At 37.5% G+C, this 23,769-nt stretch overlaps 1 protein-coding gene across 1 annotated transcript in view; it reads left to right on the top strand.

Moving 5' to 3' along the window:
* The window catches only part of atg2b (autophagy related 2B), a 154,532-nt gene that overhangs the window by 7,197 nt on the left and 123,566 nt on the right, over positions 1-23,769 (top strand). Inside the window, 2 exon segments of the mRNA XM_048249342.1 lie at positions 12,909-13,011; positions 14,052-14,073. Of these exon segments, the coding sequence (XP_048105299.1) occupies positions 12,909-13,011; positions 14,052-14,073 (125 nt within the window).

Below are 23,769 nucleotides of genomic sequence, written 5' to 3'. Positions count from 1 at the left end.
CAGGTGTACACACACAGGTAAGCCATTACACACACATTAATATTGGTGGTATTACTAATACAGGTATTAATACACACGCATTAGCCAGACACAGGTACACACACACATTAATAAACACAGGTATATTACTACTACATCGTGAGCACACACACACGTGATACCACGATTAATATCGCGAGCATTAATAATAATATTGGTGGTATACACACACACATTACACACACACAGGTACATTACCACACACACACACACACATTAATAACAGACATAGGGTAATAATATTACACACACACATTACATTACTAATACACATACGACACATTGGTGGGGTACAATACACACACACACACACACACACACACACACACATTGTCATTATTAATATCAGGGTATTACACGTGCGACACACACACTCAGGTACACATTAATACACTCCAGGTACACACATTACTCATTACCTTAGGTGGCTAATAATAATACACACACACTCAGGTGGCCACACACACACACACACACACTTGGCCATCATCACTGACAGGTACACACATCATCATTTCATCATCACAGTGCAGGCCATCATTATCATTGGTGGGTACACAATATCAGATGGTAAGTAATAATAATACTGACCATTGACAGAGACACAGGCAATACGGCCAATACTAATAATACTTCTAATATTGAATACTAATAGTCAATATCATCATATCAATACAGGTGTACACAATAATATCAATATCAATAATACTACTAGGTAAGCGGCCAATAGTCACACAGGTACATTAGCCACACAAACAGGTAAGTACACACAGACACAGGCACACACCTCAGGCACACACACACAATAATAATAATATCATCAATAATAATATCAATAATAGCTGGCCATTACGCTTTCACATACACACACACACACTAATCTCAGGTACACACACACACAATAACAGGTGCGGCCATTACTAATAATAATATCAATACTACAGGTAATATATCAATAATAATAATAGAATAATACAGGTACACACACAGGTAATAATAATACTATCATTGCGGTAATAATAATAATATCATCACATTGCGGTACACACACATTCCAGGTATTATTAATAATAATATTGTGTACATACTACACACACACACACACACACACACAGGTACACACATTAATAATAATAATAACACAGGTACACACATTAATACACACACAGTGGTACACACACACATACACACACACACACACACAGGTACATGGCACACACACAGGTATTAATATATCATCATTACTGCCATTGGTGGTACACACACACACACACACAGGTAATATCATTAATACACACACAGACATTAGTATTAATATTACAGAATATAGTGGTATTACACACAGGTATTAATACTAATATTGGTGGTACACACATTACTAATACTAATATCAATAATAATATTTACACACACACACACACACAGATTAATAATAGACACAGGTATCATTAGACACAGGTAATAATACACACACATACACACACTAATAATACTAATATTGGTGGTATTAATATCAATATCATTTCATTAATAGACCCAGGTAATACAGATTATTGGTGGTATTATCATTAGACACAGGTAAATACTAATACTAATATCATTTCATCATCAATATTGGTGCAGGTTATCGTTTAATAATAATATCATTTAAAAAAATATCATTATCATCAATAATATCATCATCAATAATATCATTACCAGACACAGGTATTAATACAGGATCATTGCGGTATAATATTAATTCCTTACAGGTACACGGCTAATAATATTCAGGGTATTAATAATATCATCATTACAATATTGCGGGTATTACTACTACCATTGACAGGTGCATTATCATTACAATTCAGGTACACACATACACACACACACAGGTACACATTTTCAATACAGCCATTACTGTATCAATACTAATAATATCAATAATAACACAGGTACACACACACGACACTCTGGGATTATTGCAGGCCAATAATAATATCAATAGTCAATAATAATGTTTGTCACACATGGTGGTGTACACAATATCAATACTAGTAGGTACAATATTAATAATAATAATAATATTATTACTTCAATAATAATAATATCATCAACAGGTGCCAATAATACTATCATTACATTATGGTGCATAATACAGACACAGTAAGTACACACACAGATACAGGTATTATCATTTATCATACGCAATATCATTGGACACAGGTGTCATCATTGCGCATCATTGCGCAGGCTAATACGCCATCATCAATAATAATATCAATACCGGTCAATAACAGCCACGTCATCATCATCACAGTGTCATCATCATCATCAATAATATCATCAATAATAATAACAATAATGTCATCATCATCATCATCATTGGTAAGTGGTTATTACAGATTATTATGGGCAGTTGTCAATTAATAATACATCAATAATACCACAGGTACACACACATCATCATCATCATCATCATCACGACGCATTAACACACAGTAAGTAGTCATCAATATCATCATCATCATCACGTCATCAATATTGCGGCAATAATAGCAGACACAGGCAATAATAATACGACGTTATTATCATTATCAGACACAGGTACACAATATCGTCATCACAAACATTGAGAAAGGTGCGTCAGACGGTGATTACATTGAATAAAATCATTATGGGTATTAATACACTCCAAAGATATCACAATACGGTAAGTAAGTCATCACAGGTATTACCACTAATACAGGTACACACAGGCACACGAATAATAGTAAGTGCGTCATATTGTCATCATCATCAATAATACTATATTAATAGAATGTCATTGCGGCAATAACACCATTAATGCGACACAGACATTAACAGGTAGCCATTACACACACATTAATAAACATAGGTATTACTTTCTTACACACATCGTATTACACATCGCATTAATAATAATATTAATGCATATTTACACACACGCCATTGGCCACAGGTATATTACTACACACATACACACATACACAGGTGTTAATATTATTACACACACACACACACACATTACACACACACATATTACGGCTTTCACAGACACAGGTACACACACACACACAGGCCACAGGTAATAATTACACACACACACACACACACACATTGTTGGAAGCTACTATTAATAATAATACACACAGGTGGCTAATACACACACATTAATACACACACACATTATTACACACATCTCCAGGTATTATCGCGACATTACTATTAATTCCAGGTATTAATATCGACACACACACTCATAGGGTAATATTAATAATAATAATATTAATTCAGGGTAATATTACTACTAATACGATTAATAATAATAATATTATTACACATCATTAATACAGGTACACACAATAATATTACCACACACAGGTGCCACGTTTTCACACACAGGTACAATACACACAGGTACAATACACATCACACAGATTAATAATAATACTAATAATAATAATATCACACAGGTGTACACACACACACACACAATATCATTATCAATAATAATATTGTGGTACCAGTTTTCACAGGTATTAATATTACGTCAAACAGTAGTTAATACAGACACAGTGGTACACATTGCTGCCACACCTTGTAAGTACTACTACTAATATCATTACACACATACACAATAATACTAATAATATTACACATACATTATTAATAATAATATTACACATACACACACACACATTAATCTTCAGGTAATACACACACACACACACACACAGTGGTGTACACACATTACTATCATTAATATTATGGTAATAATATTATGGTACACACATTACTAATAATATTGCGGTATTAATATCACACACTCCAGGGTATTTATTACACACACAGGTACACACACACACACACACACACACACATTGCAGGTACACACACACACACACACACACAGGTATTGGTCATACTGTCATCATCATCATTGCGGTAATACTGGCTTCACACACACAGGTATTATCATTAATAATAATAATAATAGAATGGCCATTACCACACAGGTAGCACATTACTACACACAGGTACACACACACACAGGTATTAATACACACACACACACACACACACACATTAGGTACACATTAATAATAATAGTTAGACATTATGGTACATTACAGACACAGGTACACACTAATAATATCAATAATAATAATAGGTATTAATAATAATATTAATATTGGTCAATAATATCATCATTTACTATCAATAATATCATTACAGATTACGCTTAATAGGTACATTACAGATTAATAGGTGCACATTTTCATAATAATATTGGTGGTAATAATACGTCAATAATACTACTACACACACAATAATATTACACAATAGCCACAATAATACTAATACACAGGTAATAATAATACCAATAATAATAATAATAGACCCAGGTACACACAGACACAGGTACACACAGACACAGGTACACACACACACACACACACACAGGTACACACACACACATTAGGTATTACTACTACTATTACTACTAATACACAGACACAGGTACACACAGACACAGGTGTACACACACTCACAGGTATTACTACTACACACTCAGGTATTACCACACACATTATACACAGGTACACACACACACAGGTATTACCACACACTCAGGTAATACCACATACACACACACACAGGTACAATACACACACACACACACACACACACACACACAGGTATTAATACACACGCGACATCTGGACACAGGTACACACACAGGCCACACACACACACACACACACACACACACAGGTGCTATTACTACTACTACATAGGTACACATTACTACAGACACACAATATCAATATCACACACACGACACACACACAGGTACACACACACACACAGGTAATAATACACAGACACAGGGTACAATACAGACACAGGTATTGGCTACACACACACACACACACACACAGGTACACACACACACACACAATAATAATAATATCAATAATATCAATAATAATAATAACACACACACAGACATAGGTACGTCATTGCCAGACACAGGTACATTACCAATAATAATAATAATATCATTACAGGTACATTACTTAATAACACAGGTGCTGTCATCATCAATAATAATATCATTACAGACATTTAGGTACACAGACACAGGTATTACTACTACTAATATTGCAGGTTAATAATACACACACTCAGGGTACACACACACATTACATACTACAGGTACATTACTACTACTAATAGGTAATAATACTACCACACTCAGGTAATAATAATACACAATATCATTGTGGTATTACCAGCCATCATCGCCATATGCGACACCGACACAGGTGGCTACTAATAACACACAGGTACACACACACAGGTATTGGTCATCAATAATAATAATACACACACACAGACACAGGTACGTCACAGACACAGGCGGCCATCATTGCAGATGCACAGGCATACACACACATCAATAATATCATCAATACAGGTACACAATAATACTGGCAGGCTTTCAATACTACTGTCATCAATAATATCATTGCAGACACAGGTACACACAGACACAGGTACACACAGACACAGGTACACACAGACACAGGTACACACACACACAGGTACACACACACACCTCCAGGGTACACAATACTACTATTGCCAATAGGTATACACACAGTCATTGGTGCAGGTACACACACACACCTCAGGTACAATACATACACACACACAGGTATTACCAATATCATCAATAATAATAATAATAATAGGTAATATCAATAATAACGCGACACACTGACACAGGTACACACACACACACACACACAGGTACACACACACACACACACACACACAGGTACACACACACACAGGTATTAATACTACTAATAATAGGTACACACACACACACACACACACACACACACACACAGGTATTACCACACACAGGTAATAATACACACACACACAGGTACACACACACACACACACACACACACACACACAGGTACACACACACAGGTATTACACACACACACACACAGGTATTACACACACACAATACACACAGGTACACACACACACACAGGTAATACACATTACCAATAATAGGTACACACACACACACACACACACAGACACAGGTAATAATACAGACACAGGTAATAATACAGACACAAGGTACACACACACACACACACACACACACACACAGGCACACACACACACACACACAGGTACACACACACACACACACATTCACACACACAGGTACACACACAGGTACACACACACACACACACACAGGTACACACACACACACACACACACAGGTACACACACACACACACACACACACACAGGTACACACACACACACACACACACAGGTACACACAGGTACACACACACACAATAATACACTTGCGGTAATAATACTAATAATAATAATAATACTATTATCCCTTACTACCGCCATATTACACACACACACACACACACACACACACACACACATTACCTTTTACTACTAATAATACAGGTACACATTACACACACACACACACACACACTACTACTACATTACAGGTACACACATACACACACACACACACACAATAATACACACACAAACATTCATTACCATATTACTACACACACACACACACACTACTACTACACACACACACACACACACACACACACACACACACTACTACCACACACAGGTATACTACTAATAATAATAATATCAATAATAATAATACAGGTATTAATAATACTATTACTACTAATATCATCATCATTAATAATATTGGTGGGTATTACACACACAGGTATTATTACACACACACACATTCATTACTATTAATACGGTAATACGTCATTGCGGTATTACTACACATTAATTTTCATTACTTCTACATAATACAGGTAAATACACACACACACACACATTAATAATACAGGTGTATACACACACACACACACACTACTACCAATACACACAGGTACATTACACACACACACACAATAATATTACACACACACACACAGGTACATCAATATTGTACACACACACATTAATAATATCTACTACTTTCAATAATACAGGTACAATACATGGGTACAATACACACACACACTACTAATACTTCATACACAGGTATTAATACATTAATAATAATAATAATACACACACACACACACACACATTACACACACACACACATTTACCTACATTACTTCATTAATACAGGTATATTCATTACACAGGTGTATTACATACATTAATAATAATAATTACTACTTCACACACAGGTAATAATACATTACCACACTCATTACTACTAATATTGTGGTACACACACACACACACACATTAATATTACCTTTAATACCACACACTACTACCACACACAGGTACACACACACACACACAGGTACACAGGTACAGATACACACACACACAATAATACGGCCACACAGGTACATTACTAATAATAATACCTTACTACCACACAATATCACAGGTACACATTACACACACACAGGTAATAATAATAATAATAATAATATTGCCAATACACACAGACACACGCCAGGTACACTCCACACAATACTAATAGGTACACACACACACAGGTAATAATTACCACACACATACACACACACACACACACACACACACACACAGGTACAGGTACACACACACAGGTACACATACACATACACACACACACACACACACACACACACACAGACACACACAGGTACACATACACACACACACACACACACACACACACACAGACACACACAGGTACACACACACAATAATTCCACACACAGAGACAGGTACACATTACCACACTACTAATACTAATACAGGTACATTACACACACACACATACACACAATAATAATAATAATAATAATAATAATAACAGACAGGTATACACATTACACACACCTTACACACAGATAGGTAATAATAATACAATAATACCATCTACATTACCACACACAGGGTACACATTACTATTACTATTACTATTAAGCATACTACACACACACACACACACTACTACTTTCACACACAGGTATTACACACAGGTAATAATAATAATACATACACACACACACACACACATCTACTACCATTAACACACAGGTACACACACAGGTAATAATACTAATAATAATAATATACATTACTACATTAATTCATTACTTCATTAATAATACACACACAGGTACACACACAGGTACACACACACACACACACACACACACACACACACCCATTACTACTAATACCAGGTGCACACACACAATAATAATATCACACACACACACACACACACACACACACGAGTAAGTGTACACATTACACACACGCAGGTACACACACACATACGCCAGGTATTACCACACATACACAAAACACACAGATACACACACACACAATAATAATAATAATATCACAGGCCAGATACACATTAATACGACACATTAATTCAGGGTACACAGGTACAGGTGTATTACACAATATCATCAATATCAATAATAATAATCCAGGGTACACAGGTACACACACACACACACTACTACTCATTACTAATAATAATACAGGTACACACACAGGTACACACACACACACAGGTACACACACACACACATACACACACAATACACAGACACACACAGGTACACCCCATTACTACTAATAATAGGTACACACACACACAATAGTGTAAGCCATCATTAACACACACATACACACACACACACAGACACACACAGGTATTACCTTACACACATTACAGGTACATTACTAATATTGTGGTACATATACACATACACACACACATTATTACTACACATTAATAATAATATCAATAATATTATTGTGATGTACATTACAGGTAATATTATACACACACACACACACACACACACACACACACACACACACACAGGTACACATACACACACACACACTCAAAACAACTCTGATTAACATTATTAACACCCCCAACGACAGTCTTCACTCATTATCACCTGAAAAGATACACACACACACACACACAGGTACACATACACACACACACACACACAGGTACACATATTAATAATAATAATACTAATACGACAATAATAATACAGGTATACACACACACACACACACACACACAGGTACACACACACACACACACACACACACACAGGTACACATACACACACACACACATTACGCCAACAGGTGGTATTACATATTAATAATAATAATAATAATAATACCACAGGTACTACGACACACACACACACACACAGGGTACACATACACACACACACACACAATACGCACAGGTAATAATACAATAATAATACACACACACACACACAGGTACATTACTAATAGGTAATACACACACAATAATACACAGGTGGCCAATACACACAATATTGCGGTATTAAACACACAATAATATCAATATCATCACAGGTACACACACACACACAGGTACATTACCAATAATAATAATACCAGGTACACACACACACACACACACACACACAATAATATTGGTGGTACACACACACACACACATACACACATACATTACTATTACACAGGTAATAATACACACATTACAGGTAATATCAATAATAATATTAGGTATTAATACTATCATTACTAATACTAATAATATCAATAATACACAGGTACACACACACACACACACATACACATTATTAATAATAATATTAGGTATTAATACACACACACAGGTACACACACACACACACACACACACACACACACAGGTACACACACAGGTACAGCTAATACGTCAATAATAGGTAATAATACTAATAATAATAATAATATGATATTAATAATACAGGTAGAATAATACTAATATCACACACAGATTGGTAGGTAATACACACACACACACACACATCACACACACAAACAGGTACACACATTAATATTACTAATATCATTACTATCATTGGTGGTAATACTAATAATAATAATAATAGACAGGTATTACACAGGTACACACACACACATTGTCAATATCATTACTGACACACAGGTATTACTACTACTTTCAGGTATTACTACTAATAATACTATTGGTGGTACACACACACACAATATCATCATCAATACTATTGCAGGTACACATACACATTAATAATACATTACCATTGGTGGCAGTCATTACACACACACACACACACAATAATAATAGCAGGCCAATACACAGGTACACACACACACACACACACAGGTATTAATACACACACACACAGGTACAACATTAATAATAATAATAATAATAATAATAATAGGTATTACCATTAATAATAATAATAATAGGTATTAATAATAATAATAATAATATCATTAGGTACACACACACACACACACACACACACACACAGGTACACACACACACACACACACATACACACATACACACACAGGTATTATCATTACTAATATTGAGGTACACACACACACACACACAGGTACACACACAATAATAATATCAGTCATCATCATCAATACCACACAGGTATTATCATTAATAATATCAATATCATTATTGCCACGCTTCTGATGTTAATACTACAGGTACATTACTAATAATAATAGGTACACACACATATCATTAATAATAATATCATTATCATCATTGGTGGTATTAATAATATTGTGGTATTAATATTAATACTTTCAATAATACAGGTAGGTATTGACACACACACACATTATTGGCTAATATTGTGGTACATTACACACACACACACAGATAGGTGCATAATACTACACACACACACACACATTGGCCAAACAGGTATTAATACACACACACACACACACACACACAGGTACACATTACTACACACACACATTAATAATAATATTGTACACACACACACACATTAATATTGAAAGGTATATTAATGCCATTATTGGTGGTAATAATACACACACACACACACATTACTAATATTATGGTACGCCAATACACAGGTACACATTACTAATAATGACAGGTATTAATACACATTAATAATAATACTAATAATATCATTAGGTATTAATATTAATACTATTGCAGTAATAATACTAATAGTCAATATCATATTACACACACACAGGTACACACACACACACACAGGTAATACTACACACACACACACACACACACACATTACACAGGTATTACTAGCGCCATTAATACACACACACACATTAATAATACGCCACACACACACATTGTTACTGTCACACAGGTATTAATACTACTAATAATATTAATAATATTACCACACAGGTATTACTAATATTTTCACACACACACACACACATTACAGGTATACACATTAATAATAATAGGTATTAATATTAATACAGGTACACATTAATAATAATAATATTATTACACACACATTGTCATTATCAATAATATTGTGGTATTAATACCACACACACACATTATTGTGGTACATTACATTAATAATAATATTTATTGACACATTATTATGGTATATTACACACACACACATTACTATTAATAATATTATGGTACTACTATTACACACACATTAATATTAATATTACTATCATTGGCTTTCATTGACAGGTATTACATTAATATTGACACATTACTACATTTTCATTATTATTAATTTTTCTCATTTCAGGTACACACACACATTAATAATAATATTGCAGGCCACACAGGCATTACTATTAATACCACACAGGTATTAATTACTGCCACACACACACACATATCATCAATATTGCAGGTACACATTTTGCAGGCCACACACACACAATACACAGGTAATAATACTACTACACACACACACACACACACAGGTAATAATACATTAATAATAATACCACAGGTAATAATATTAATATCAATAATAATAATAATAATAATACAGGTGTATTAATACACACACACACACACACACACACACACACACACACACACAGGTACATTACTAATAATATCATCATTAATAATAATAGGTATTACTAATAATAATAATAATAATAATAATACAGGTACACACACACAGGTACACATTAATACTGTATTAATACCATTACGGTCATCAATAATATTATAGGTAGTTACTAATATTAATATCAATAATATCATTTATCATTAATATTATTGGTAACACACAGGTAATAATAGCCACACACACACAATAATAATAATAATATTGGTAAGTACAATACACACACACAGCACACAATAATACTGGTAAGTACATTGCTGACAATAATACCATACAGATTACCAATAATAATAAACACACACACACAATATCATCACACACACACAGGTACACACACACACACACACACAATAATAATAATAATACGCTTACAGGTACACACACACACATTGCAAGTACAATAATATCAATATCAATATCAATACAGGTACACACACAATAATATCAATATCAATAAACAGGTAATAATAATAATAATATCATCATCGTCAATATCATCATCATCAATATTAAATAGAAGATATTTGTCAATATCATCATCATCATCATTTGATTAGACACTACTTACCATCATTGACAGGTACAATACACACATTATTTTCTTGCCTTTGTGTGTGTATGTATTCTTTTGATCTCCCTGTGTGGCTGTGTGTGTGTGTCTGTTTTCTCCTGCAGGCCTCCTCTGCAGCGTGTGTGTGTGTGTGTGTGTGTGTGTGTTTCTTGCATGTTTCTTGCATGTGTGTGTGTGTGTGTGTGTGTGTGTAGCAGTTCCGGGTGGCCTCCTGCTGTGGCGGTGGGCCTCTGATCTCCCAGTCCTGCGGAGGATTAAGGTGGCGTTCCTGGACACCGTCCTGAGGATCGAGCACATTCCGGCCAATTCCAAGACGGGCATCGCTTTGGAGATTCGTATCGACAGGTGAGTCATGTGACCTGGGCCTGATGAGGTCACCTCTGAAGAGTTCTGCACACCCCAGATAAGTCACTCACCCAACCAGATCATGCTAAGGCCACATCCAAATGTCTATTCTTAACTTAGGGGCTTCTTTGACTTTTGCCCAAAAAATCATATTCAAGTCTTTGTTCTGCTCGCTTGTTGTTCCAATATGTACACAATATTTGACCATTAAATGCCTTCAGTAAGACTGAGCTATTGGTATCAAACCAAAGTTCTATACGTTCTGTCCACCAGAGGGCAGTGTATCAGTCAATGTCAATATTCACGCGGCACGTAAAAGGCTGAGTATTTATGCGCGTGTTGTACCATATTATTGAGCATAGGCTAGCGAGCAAAAATGATAAAGGACATGTATCGCACAGACATGTAAATCGAACCAATAAAAAATAAGTTCAATAGAACATTCCATAATTAAAAGCAACACACACCTCCCGCCCAGGGATGGGCACAAATACATCAAAATGTATTTCCAAATAAAATACCAAATACCCACCTTAAAATGTATCAAAATAAACTACAAAATACAGGGAGAGCCAAAATATAAATAAAAATAAAATACTGTATTTTTGTATTTTCAAATACTACAAAATACTCTTTCTAAAAGCCTTTTCGCCTATCCCTTCCCTACCTGGAAAAACATCTGAAAGCAAGAGATTCCTTCCATAATCAGTCAACAGATTAAATATGCTGACCCCTCATGTTAGACATCCTAATATAAACCTCTGCCAGGGTCGGTGCCAGCAGGGAGGGAGGAGGGGGGGGGGTATTAGTTATTATTCCAAAATTGCCATATAATAAAGAGCATCCTTCGAGCCTTTTGGATAAACTGAAACAATATGATCATGGGGGAAAATAGTGCAAGACGCTCACAGGTGTGTAAAACCAGAAATCGCTTACACCTGATCTAAGATCTGAGTGGTCTAAACGCTGTGTATCATCATCCACCATTAAACTGGGAGCTTTAGACACAGTGCAAAGATATCTCTTGTGTTTTAATGAAGGTATTCCCAACATCCAGCACCTGTACAATTTGTATAGATAAAAAAAAGGCATTACCTCCTACACTTCAGTTTGGAAAATAGTGCAAGGACATAGTGGTCATAGCCTATAGTGTTTAATAGACTAGCACACAGCGTTAAATAGAATAGTTGCATAGGCTACAATACAAGCAAATAGGCTATAACAGATTCACCACTGTCAGGCCTAGGCTACAGCTGAGTGCAAAAATCTCATCATCAATGTGTGTCTTTCCATTCATTTTGAAATGTTCTATAAGATCCTGCCTGCGCCAATTGCAATATAGGGCCTTCTGATAATATTACAACATTGAACGTAGGCTATTTGATCGCTCGAAATGTTCTTTAAAGTACATAACTCCAGGGTGCAATTTGTGTAAAAACCAGAGGGGGGGATGATTTTGAATAAGTTTGTAAACCCCCCCCACCCAAAAAAAAAAAAAAATGAACGAATCCATTCATAGCCTAGTAATGTCATGGCTAATAATGGCTAATAATGGCTCATAATACCCTATATTGTTTTTGCCACCTTTGTAACATTTTAGCTTACCGTGGTGTAAGACTTTAAATGAAAGTGTGCTTTGGTATGATGATCAGCCTCTTAATGCAGGGTGACTACGCTTTTGACAAGTATACAAATTCACCTTGTTCTTGCCCCATCTGAAATGACTTACTTTTTGCTGCCTCCATCCTTTTCTGTATTTGTTGAAAAAAAAAACGTTGTACATGATGGCACTGGAAGTCTTAAGTTAGTGAATTGTCTAACAGTGTTAGTTGGTAACCAAATACTACACATTGCTACACGCCAAGTGAGGTTACGTGCATCTCTCTCTCCTGCTGATTTGGCGCTCAGTAGCCAAGTGCATATTGCAAAGTTGAAAAATAAATGTGTTTATTAGCCTACAGAAAATAAATAGCCTACTCATCATACTGTCAGTTAATCGGGTACAGCGCAGTGAAGAGTTTGAGAGTAAAGTTATAGGGCAATTTGAAGTTTTATGAAAATAATTTACTTAACCAGAACATAAAGACCATGAAGCTTCTATTTCTTGCAGCTGTTAAAACACCCGCTAGATAGTTTAAATACCCACCAACATTCGTTTTTGCAGTACAGATTATTTCTAAAAGTTATTTGTCTACTACTGGCTGATTTATCAAACGAGTGCTTTCTCGCTTGTCCTCATAAAAACTACAGGTGTTTTGGTAGAGAGCCATTGAATAAGCGATGCCAAGCAATTTCTGTAACACTTTTGTGACATTCAGCATTCCAAGGATAGGAAAACCAGAGGGGGGAAATCCTAACCATCCCCCCCCTACAAATCGCACCCCTGCCTAACTCTAACACATTTATTTATTGGATGGATTCCATGGACCGATTTTCCCCAACAAAGGAACCAATCACAGAACGGAGGGGGGGTAGCAAGCGATGATGACACACTGAAGCGGTTATGATTAACGACAGACGATTTGATAGACATTCAGAAAGGCACCCAATAAATGGCTCTTGAGCATTCATAAACCACATCTCAAATATGCAGAAAATGTGTAGTTCCCAGACCCAAACTCAATGAGCTATGTGGCTAGGCAGAGGCACCAAAATGATGGAAAGTTTAAGAGTGAACAGGACACTCGGCATGGCTTTTAGTATCTGCTCTGACAGTCCACTTTTATTGACTGTTAGTCTACTGTTTGAGTTTAGAGATGTACTGTTTTCAGTGTTGCCACAGTTACCTTGAAAAAAGTAATCTGATTACTGATTACTGATTACTCCTTTAAAAGCAACTTATTTACTTTACTGATTATTTGATTTTAAAAGTAACTAAGTTAGATTACAAGTTACTTTATTAGTTACTTTCAGCAGCCGATACAACACCCCCACCACCTCAACATAAAAATGATAACCGGTTTGCCAATACTCACTATACTGGAAGTGCATTTTAACAGTAATGTCAACAATGTATAGCAGACATCCCAACCTAACCTACTTAGATACTGAAATTCAGATGTTTGTTCAATTAATGTTTAGTCAGTACACCAAATAAGAAAGGCCTATTGATGAAATTGTGGCAGTAAAATATGTAGATTTTGTAGATTGGCCTTTTCATGTAGCCTTGGCAACTAGCCATCTAGTATAGGCCTGAGTAATATGCAAAATGAAATTACACTTGTTAAACTCACCTCAACAAGTCTTTGCAATCATTTAACCCGCCGTGAGCAATGCTAAAGTCACTGTTACAAACAGTGCAGTGTGCAAGACTTATCATTATGTTTTATTCTTATGAGACAATTGGGTACACTTTAGTCTGATGTGAAATGGGTCTTAAATGTTCCTTTTTGAGGGGCACTGACTCTGCTCCTGTTCCTAGATACACTGACTGAACTGATTAATTAAGTTCGGGAGAAAAGAGATATAAGCCCACCTACACTGAAAACCGACCAGGATGCTCTCTGTCTTGGATGCGCTTCAGGCACACATGCACCACTCCTCTCTCTCTCCCTCTCCGTTGTGTGCGCGTTAAACTCAGATGCACACGCGATGTGAAGTCCGGTCCGGCTTGTGTGCTCTTGTTCGCTCTGTTCCGGGAGATTTTACGTAATTTGCGGGCGTCAGGAAGCCGCTATCAATAAGCCTATGTGGGAGACTCCCAAAACTTCGGGAGACTTGGGATGTCTAGCTAGACAGCACTTTGTCGTCAGCACAGAATGTACAGTGTACCTTAATGTTGTCATGTTTAGCTGACACAAACTCAAAATAATGACTGTATAGATGTGCATCTCTCTCCTCCCTCCATTGTTGTTTATGTTTATGTCGCTGCATGGTTTTACACATGAGCTGTCCTCATGCTGAAAACGTGAGCATAGCCTACATGAAGTTAATCCCCGAGACAAGAAGAAAGCAAAGAATATATCTTTTTACTAAGGAAAATGACAAAAATAGTAACACACAGTGACTTAGATAAGTAATTTTAATCTGATTACTGGTTTGTAAATGGTAGCGTGTTAGATTATTCGTTACCGAAAAAAGTGGTCAAAATAGACTAACGCGTAGACTTACTAAGTAACGCGTTACTGGCATCACTGACTGTTTTACAGCAACAGGAATGCCGACTCCACAACTGTTGCACTTCCCAGCCAGTTGGCGTAATAGATTGCCCACTATGAATCAGTGACAATAATTCAAAGACAAACAATCCAAATGGATGGCTTATTTAGAAATTTAAGCTAGGTAGCATTTTAACCTTTTAAGTTATTTAATACCACCACCACAGAGGTGAGTTTCATCACAGATGAATAATTTTGTATACACCTGAAACTGGTGTGTGCACAACCTCTATCAATGTAAATAAAAAATAAAAAATCAGGTTGTCACATTAATACCATCCAATCAGTTAAGCCAATTAGAAGCCAATTATTTCTTATTTAAAATGTGCAAAATTGGAAATGTCCTTGTTTGAGGTATCTTGTAAAATTACCATAGCACTGAAATATTTCACAGGTCAGAGAACATAGACAAATTTAAAGTCCAGCAAAGGAAAATAAACTCTACTGAAGCAGAGGGGCTTGACCATGCAAGGGTATCACAGACAGACAGAGTCAGAGATTTTGTGCTTTATAGATAGTTAGATAGATGTCATCACAGTGTTTCACAGAAAGTATTTTACAGTATTTTGAAAAAATACACAACACTGAAGTATTTTGATACAACATACGAAGGCCTTTTCATTATCTCAATAAAATACAAATTACAAAATAGTATTTTGTATTTGAAATACGTATTTTAGATAGATAGATAGATACTTTATTGATCCCCAGGGGAAATTCAAGGTCTCAGCAGCATACATACAAGACAAACACATTCTTTAACAGCAGAAGAGTAATTAAAGTATATAATATAAAAACACAACTAAGCAGTAAGGACAGTAGAAGATAAAGAATATGCTAAATATACTAAAATACAAATTATACTAACACTTAATACAATATATAAAAATATACTAGAATACAAATAACAAAATTACAAATTACACTAACACTTAATCTAAATCAATTCTAAAACACAGTATCCACATAGTGGTGATTAATAAATCAGAGGCGCTTGCAATGACTGAGGCAGGGACTGAGCCTGTGATTCTCTGTGCATAGTAAGGTATGGTAAGGTGCTCTAAGGTGCTCTGTGTGAATGAGTGTCATGGTGGTAGTGCAATGGTGATAGTGGTCATGGTGATAGTGCAAATGAGTAAGTCAACAGTGCAACAATGCAGAAATAAAGTAAAGTAAAGTCTGTATATCTATATATTTAACTATTTAAGAAAATGTATAAGTGTGGCCACAGTTCGGCTGTGGCATGGAGGGGGGGGGGGTTGTGCATATGTGCTAATGTGCTAATATAGCACGCAAACAGTGAGGCATAAAGACAGTGGTACAAGTGGCTAGTGGACAGACAGTACCAAACATGGAGGGGATGAAGAGGCAGACAGACTATGCAGAGAAGTCTATCTCTCCTCTTCCCTTAAGTGAGGCATTGAACAGTTCAATGGCCCTGGGGACAAATGACTTTCTCAGTCTGTCAGTTGTGCAAGGCAGTGGCGAAGTCTCCAGCTGATCAGGCTCTTCTGTTTAACAATAGTGCTGTGGAGTGGGTGACACTCATTGTCCAAGATGTTGATCAGTTTGTTCAGGGTCCTTTTGTCAGATAGTGAAGTTATACACTCCAGTTCAGCTCCCATTACAGAGCCAGCTTTCCTTACCAGCCTGTCAATTCGCCCCACATCCTTCTTCCTTGTGCTTCCACCCCAGCATACTACTGCATAGAAGAGGACGCTGGCAACAACAGACTGGTAGAACATCCTGAGGAGCTTACTGCACACATTGAAGGACCGCAGCCTCCTCAGGAAGTACAGCCTGCTCTGCCCTTTCTTGTAGAGTGCATCAGTGTTGGCTGACCAGTCCAGTTTATTGTCCAGGTGGAGACCCAGATACTTGTAGGTGCTAACCACCTCCACATTGACCCCATCAATGTGAACTGGTAGCAGAGTGGGCTTAGACCTGCGGAAATCCACCACCATCTCCTTGGTCTTTGAAGTGTTAAGTTGAAGATGATTGAGTTTGCACCATTGCACAAAGTCCTCCACCAGGCTCCTGTACTCCTCCTCCTGCCCGTTCCTGATACACCCCACAATTGCAGTATCATCAGAAAACTTCTGCATGTGGCATGACTCGGTGTTGTAGCAAAGTCAGATGTGTACAGGGTGAACAGGACTGGAGAGAGCACAGTTCCCTGCAGATCACAGTGTCAGAGAGACAGTTCTTCAGTCTGACGAACTGTGGTTGCTCGGTCAGGTAATCTGTAATCCAGGTTACCAGGTGGCGCCCACACCCTTCTGCAAGAGCTTGTCTCCCAATCTGAGGGGCTGGATGGTGTTAAAAGCACTTGAAAAATCAAAGAACATGATTCTCACAGCACTTTTCCCTTGTCCAGGTGGGAATGTGTCCTGTGTAGAAGATAAGTGATGGCATCGTCCACCCACTTTCTCCTGGTAAGCAAACTGTAACGGGTCTAGTGCATGGCGCATACCTGGGGTCTGAGAGATGCCTAAGACCAATCGGCTCCATTGTCTTCATCACATGTGATGTAAGAGCGACAGGTCTGTAGTCATTAAGCTCACTAGGGTGTGGCTTCTTAGGGACAGGGGTGAGACATGATGTCTTCCACAGTGTTGGAACTTTGTCCAGGCGTGGACTCAAATTGAAGATGTGCTTCAGTGGTTCCCCAGTTCAGCAGCACAGGCCTTGAGTAGCCTTGGGCACAGTCTGTCAGGCCCAGCTGCTTTATTGCTGCGCAATTTCTTAAGTTGGACTGTCACTTGATCCTTTGTAATGGTGAGGGGTGTAAGGGGAGGGAGGGGGGAGGGGGTGCATCTGGGATCTGTGTGTCTGATGGCTGTTGACTGAGGTCGTTGTCACCTCATTGTTCGTGATCACCATGTGGGGAGGGTGCAAAATCCAGTGATGGTAAATACGATAGCCTGTGATGATGGAGGTGAGTGTTGCTGGTATTGAGGGGTGTGGGGGTGGGGGCTGGGGGATGGTGGACAGACCACCGCTATTGGAGCTGGAGCAGGGGCAGTATAAAACCTGTTGTAGAAGTGGTTCAACTGGTTAAGCCCTGTGCAGGTCCCCTCCACAGAGCTGCTGTTCTTCTTCAGGCCAGTGATATCCTTCATGCAGTCCCATGTCTCCTTCAAGTTGTTTTCCTGCAGCTTCTGTTCCACCTTCTTTCTGTAATCCTCCTTAGCTTCCTTCAGCTTGAATTTGAGTTCCCCTTGACGCAGCCTCAGCTCTGCCATGTCCCCCTCTCTGAAGCCATCTTTTTTTCCTGTTGAGAAGGGTCTTGACATTGCTGGTTATCCAAGGCTTGTTGTTGGGAAAGCAGCATACAGTTCTGGTGGGAACAACAATGTCCATGCAGAAGTTCAGGTAGTCAGTTGTGCACTGTGTGACCTCCTCCAAGTCCTCTCCATTCTGTAACACACTCCAGTCAGTACACTCGAAGCAGTCTCTCAGAGCCTCATCCACTTCGGTGTCCACTTCCTGAAGATGCGTGTGGGAACTGGTAGCCTCTGTACTTTGGGCTTGTACATTGGCTGGAGATGAATGAGGTTGTGGTCTGACTTTCCCAGTGGGGAGGGGTTTGCACTGTATGCATCCCTCACGTTTGCATACATGAGGTCTATTGTCCTGTTTTTTCCTTGTAGGGCAGTCAACATACTGGTAAAATTTGTGAGTGTGAGTCCAGTATTATGTGATTGAAGTCGCCAGAGATCACAAAAAGCGCCAGTGTGTTGGGTTTGAAGCCTTGCGATTGTGGAGTGGATGGCCGCCACACGCTTTTATCCGGGAGAGCTTCGAGGTGGAGCGTGGTAAACACAGACAGCAATTGCGTGCGAGAACTCCTCGGCATGTGAAATGCGGACGGAGACTAACCGCTAATAACTCCACATCCTTACAGCATACAGTCTCCTTTACTGTTACATGTCGGGATTGCACAATCTGTTGTTTATGTATAAGCCAGTCCGCCTCCCTTCTTTTTGCCAGAAAGTTTACAGTCTCTTTCCAAACGAGCTACACTGAAGCCAGGCAGCTCAACGTTAGAAGTGGGGATATGGCTTGTTAGCCACGTCTCCGTAAAAAAGCATAACAAACTACATTCCCTGTACAACTTCTGGTTTCTTACCAGGGCATCCAGTTCGATCAGTCTTATTAGCCAGTGAGTTCCGTTTCCCATCTGTCGATGGAACTAAGGGCTTATATTTCCCGCTTCTTCTCCTGGCCCTCGTCTTCACTTTTACTCCCGCTCTGCAACCCTTTGAAACTTAAACACACGTGGGGAAACTGAACAGTCTAACCAGTTAGACTATGATGAACTAGCAAATTAAGCTACTTTGTTTACAATATTTCCAGGCTTCAACCAGTGCTGCTTTTCATTCAGACTTATGTGCACATTTATTTATTTGAGTGTTTTTCATGATTGTGTTGCTATTTCTTTTCCTGTTTGCTTTGATTTGATAACTGAGGTGATTTAAAATCAGAGGAAGGTAAGTTTAAAATAAAAGTGTCTCTATTATGTCTCCATGTGGGAGCTCACTAAGCGCGAACCAGCCAGGATGCTAACGTCACCTACAGGAGCCCAGATGACCAATAATAGCCTTGCTAATGAGCTCACGATTTTACTTCACCAGGCGTGAAAAAAACCTCGGAATCTGAATTTAAAACAACGTTTACAACCAAATACATTTACAAAAAAATATTTCCATAGGCTACAGGTTCGAATATTAAGAGATCCCTAAAATTTTGAATTTTGAGTTTGAATATCTTTAATTTTTAAAATAATCGAATTATATTCGAATAACGAAGTTCGGAGTGAAAGCCCTAATTCTAGGTTAGTTTAGTCCCCCCAATGAAGAAATTTTGAAAAAATTGTGCAGTATGCTTACAATGCTAAGCGAATTTACTAGCATTTTAGCTCGTTGTCTTCTATGCAATGCATCTATGTGCCAACAACAATCGTTCAACAATTGTTAATGTTTTGTTAAATGCACATGCCGAGGGGGGTGGTGGGTTCGTTACGAGAGAGAGCGGGGCGGGGCAAGGAAAAGCTGCGTGCATAAAAAACGTAGCTAACGTAGCTTAACTAAAAGATTGGATCTAATTTAAATAGTAATATAGGTATAGCTAATTTAGAATAGGTAATTTATTATCAAAACACAATGTAAATGAACTATAACAAGCAAAAAATGACTTAATTACACACAAACTACTATTTTACTGACTATATAAATAATAAACATGTAGGAAGTTTAGAAGTTTAGAACCCAGAATTGACCTGCACACTACAAAAGTGCACCAAATTCAACACGAATGACTCGGTACACTTTTCACCTCATATCGTATAACGGTATCGTTTCAGTATCGAGTATCGAGACAATTTTGGCAGGTATTGTATTGAAGTCATAGTTTTGGTATCGTGACAACACTACATATCATGTGATTGGCTGTGCCGTGCAGTGGTGTGTGTGTGTGTGTGATTGGCTGTGCCTGTGGTGAGCGTGTGGTGTGGTGAGCGTGTGTTGTGATGTGGTGAGCGTGTGTTGTGATTGGTTGTGATTAGGGTTGCAAAGGGGCGGAAAATTTCCGGTAAATTTCCGGAAACTTACCATGGGAAGTTAGGCTAATTGGAAACTTTAATGGAATTAAAGGAAATTATGGGAATTTACGGGAATTTACGGGAATTAACTGGGAATTTTGGGTAATTCATACAAACTGTTTCATATACAAACATTAACATTTTGTTTCGTAATAAGCAATATGATTTGTATGTTCCTATTTTCGCTTAGCTTAGCATACAAAGCTAGCTAGCATGCTTGCGGGAATCCCATTCTCTGCCTATTGTTCACTAGCGTGCTAAACTAGCAACACTGAACTGCCCAAGATACACCACACCACTCAACAACAAAATCCTATTATTGGAACATTTTTTTCCTATGCACATGAGCGCTAACCATAAGATTCCTTTTATGTCTAGCTTATGCTAAATTGTGTGTGCATGTGACTGACTGATGTGCAGGGTAGAAATTCGACTGAAATTGCATTAAATCAGGTTGTTTTAACTAACATTATGCTGCAAGATGGGGTTTTGTCCACTACATTTAAGTTCCCTGTTATAGACTAATCTTGCCATATTAAAATTCAGTTTATTCCCATTAATTCCGTTTATTCTGTTAATTCCCATATATTACCGTTAATTCCCATGGAAAGTTTCCAACTTTGAAAAATCCCGAATTTTGCAACCCCAAAGTTGGATGTGGTGAGGTGTGTGATGTGGGTGAGTGTGTGATGTGATTGGTGTAATTAGGAATTTGCAAAGGCGGAAAAATTTCGATAAATTTCGGAAACTACCATGGGAGATTAGGCTATTGGAAACTTTAATGGAATTAAAGGAAATTATGGAATTTACGGAATTTACGGAATTAACTGGGAATTTTGGGTAATTCATACAAACTGTTTCATATACAAACATTAACATTTTGTTTAAGTAATAAGCAATATGATTTGTATGTTCCTATTTCGGCAACAGCATACAAAGCTAGCTAGCATGTTTAAGGGAATCCCATTCTCTGCCTATTGTTCACTAGCTGCTAAACTA

This window comes from Alosa alosa, chromosome 1 (assembly GCF_017589495.1).
Source record: "Alosa alosa isolate M-15738 ecotype Scorff River chromosome 1, AALO_Geno_1.1, whole genome shotgun sequence".
Lineage (NCBI taxonomy): Eukaryota > Metazoa > Chordata > Actinopteri > Clupeiformes > Clupeidae > Alosa > Alosa alosa.
The sequence above is the reverse complement of the archived record's forward strand: the minus strand, read 5'-3'. Positions and strand labels throughout refer to the sequence as shown.